Source organism: Ranitomeya variabilis, chromosome 7 (assembly GCF_051348905.1).
Source record: "Ranitomeya variabilis isolate aRanVar5 chromosome 7, aRanVar5.hap1, whole genome shotgun sequence".
Classification (NCBI taxonomy): domain Eukaryota; kingdom Metazoa; phylum Chordata; class Amphibia; order Anura; family Dendrobatidae; genus Ranitomeya; species Ranitomeya variabilis.
The window spans coordinates 246703983-246706948 of record NC_135238.1 but is presented as its reverse complement, the minus strand read 5'-3'; the positions used below and the strand labels follow the sequence as shown (position 1 = coordinate 246706948).

At 55.5% G+C, this 2966-nt stretch overlaps 1 protein-coding gene across 3 annotated transcripts in view; it reads right to left on the bottom strand.

Annotated features, from left to right (window-relative positions):
- The window catches only part of CCDC93 (CCC complex scaffolding subunit CCDC93), a 73958-nt gene extending 71360 nt beyond the window's left edge, over window positions 1–2598 (bottom strand). For 2 of the 3 annotated variants that reach the window (XM_077273427.1, XM_077273428.1), the window contains exon 1: window positions 2469–2598. In XM_077273427.1, the coding sequence (XP_077129542.1) occupies window positions 2469–2495 (27 nt within the window). In that variant the 5' untranslated portion in view covers window positions 2496–2598. The remainder of the gene's footprint in view (window positions 1–2468) is intronic. The other variant, XM_077273429.1, reaches the window with a different exon arrangement.
- Window positions 2599–2966: the final 368 nt, after the last annotated feature.

Here is a 2966-nt window from a genome sequence, read left to right as displayed (position 1 = left end):
AGCCATGTAGTATATAGCACTGCCCATGTAGTATATTGCCCAGCCCACGTAGTATATTGCCAAGTCACGTAGTATATAGCACAGCCCATGTAGTATATAGCCCAGCCACGTAGTATATAGAAGAGCCCACGTAGTATATTGCCCAGTCACGTAGTATATTGCCCAGTCACGTGGTATATTGCCCAGCCCATGTAGTATATTGCTCAGCCCACGTAGTATATTGCACAGCCCACGTAGTATATTGCCCAGGCACGTAGTATATTGCCCATCCACATAGTATACAGCACAGAGCCACGTAGTATATTGCCTAGTCACGTAGTATATAGCACAGCCCATGCAGTATATTGCCCAGCCACGTAGTATATAGCCCAGCCCATGTAGTATATAGCCCAGCCCACGTAGTATGTTGCCCAGCCACGTAGTATATAGAAGAGCCCACGTAGTATATTGCCCAGTCACGTAGTATATTGCCCAGCCACGTAGTATATTGCCCAGCCCATGTAGTATATTGCTCAGCCCACGTAGTATATTGCACAGCCCACGTAGTATATTGCCCAGGCACGTAGTATATTGCCCATCCACATAGTATACAGCACAGAGCCACGTAGTATATTGCCTAGTCACGTAGTATATAGCACAGCCCATGTAGTATATTGCCCAGCCACGTAGTATATAGCACAGTCCATGTAGTATATTGCCCAGCCACGTAGTATATAGCACAGCCCATGTAGTATATTGCCAAGTCACGTAGTATATTGCCCAGCCACGTATTATATTGCCCAGTCACGTAGTATATAGCCCAGCCCATGTAGTATATTGCCCAGCCACGTAGTATATAGCAGAGCCCAAGTAGTATATTGCCAAGTCACGTATATATTGCCCAGCCACGTAGTATATTGCTCAGCCCACGTAGTATATTGCACAGCCCACGTAGTATATTGCCTAGTCATGTAGTATATTGCCTAGTCACGTATATATTGCCCAGCCACGTAGTATATTGCACAGCCCACGTAGTATATTGCCCAGCTATGTAGTATATAACACAGCCCACGTAGTACATAGCAATGTGGGCATCATATCCCTGTTAAAAAAAAGAAATAAAATAAAAAATAGTTATATACTCACCTTCCGGAGCGAAGCGGTTACTGACGCTGCTTGTGCGCTCCGGTCTGAAGAGTGCATTGCGGTGTCGCGAGATCGCAGCATGGACCGGTTACCGGAGCGTCGCGAGCAGGAAAGGCCTGTTCTGGATCTGAGGGGCCGACGGAGGGTGAGTATATAACGATTTTTTATTTTTTTATTATTTTTAACATTAGATGTTTTTACTATTGGCGCTGCATAGGCAGCATCAATAGTAAAAAAGTTGGTCACACAGGGTTAATAGCAGCGGTGACGGAGTGAGTTACCCACGGCATAACGTGGTCCGTTACCGCTGCCATTAACCCTGTGTGAGCGGTGACCAGAGGGGAGTACGGAGCGGGCGGACTGCGGGGAGGAACTGCGCCGGACTGTGCGCGTCGCTGATTGGTCGTGGCTGTTTTACCACGACCAATCAGCGACTTGGATTCCATGACAGACAGAGGCCGCGACCAATGAATATCCGTGACAGACAGAAGGACAGACAGACGGAAGTGACCCTTAGACAATTATATAGTAGATATATACACAGTATATGACACAGGAGGGGATATAGATATATATACACACAGTATACATGGCCGGCATAGGCCGTTCCCCGTCCTCCCCCCGGTACCCGTCCTCCTCCTCCCCCCGGTCCTCCTCCTCCCCCCCCCGGTCCTCCGTCCTCCTCCTCCCCCCCGTCCTCCTCCTCCCCCCGGTCCTCCGTCCTCCTCCTCCCCCCCCGGTCCTCCTCCTCCCTCTCGGTCTTCCTCCTCCCTCTCCCCCCCCGGTACCCGTCCTCCTCCTCCCCCCCGGTCCTCCGTCCTCCTCCTCCCCCCCGGTCCTCCGTCCTCCTCCTCCCCCCCGGTCCTCCGTCCTCCTCCTCCCCCCCCGGTACCCGTCCTCCTCCTCCCCCCCAGTACCCGTCCTCCTCCTCCCCCCGGTCCTCCGTCCTCCCCCCGGTCCTCCTCCTCCCCCCCCGGTCCTCCGTCCTCCTTCTCCCCCCCGGTCCTCCGTCCTCCCCCCGGTCCTCCGTCCTCCCCCCGGTCCTCCGTCCTCCTCCTCCCCCCCGGTCCTCCGTCCTCCCTCTCCCCCCCCGGTCCTCCGTCCTCCTTCTCCCCCCCGGTACCCGTCCTCCTCCTCCCCCCCCGGTCCTCCGTCCTCCTTCTCCCCCCCGGTACCCGTCCTGCTCCTCCCCCCCGGTCCTCCGTCCTCCTCCTCCCCCCCAGTCCTCCTCCTCCCCCCGGTCCTCCTCCTCCCCCCGGTCCTCCGTCCTCCCCCCGGTCCCCGTGCTCCTCCTCCTCCTCCTCCTCCTCCCCCCGGTCCTCCGTCCTCCTCCCGGTCCTCACCTCGCTTTCTCGCCGCTGCAAGGACATTTCCGATCTCTACAACAGCCGAAGATGGAGACGGAAAACAACACGTGACCGAGCACGTGATATACTGCATGAGTCACGTGGTGCGTGTGACTGAGAAGTGTTGTCTCCCACTTTTCACGTCCGCCTTCAAAGTCTTGCTGTCCCCGATCACCTGCCCCCGCCCCCAGTCTCGACTCACACTTCGTTTCTTGCCCTCATCTTCTCGCTGCTCCTCTTTTCGTGCCCTTGTCTTTCCACTGTTTCTCAGTTCGTGCCCTCGTCGTCTCCCTGCTCCTCGTTTCGTGTCCTCGTCGTCTCGCTGCTCATCGTTTCTTGTCCTCGTCGTCTCGCTGCTCCTCGTTTCGTGTCCTCGTCGTCTCGCTGCTCATCGTTTCTTGTCCTCGTCGTCTCGCTGCTCCTCGTTTCGTGTCCTCATCTTCTCGCTGCTCCTCGTTTCGTGCCCTCATCTTCTCGCTAGTCATCGTTTTGTGT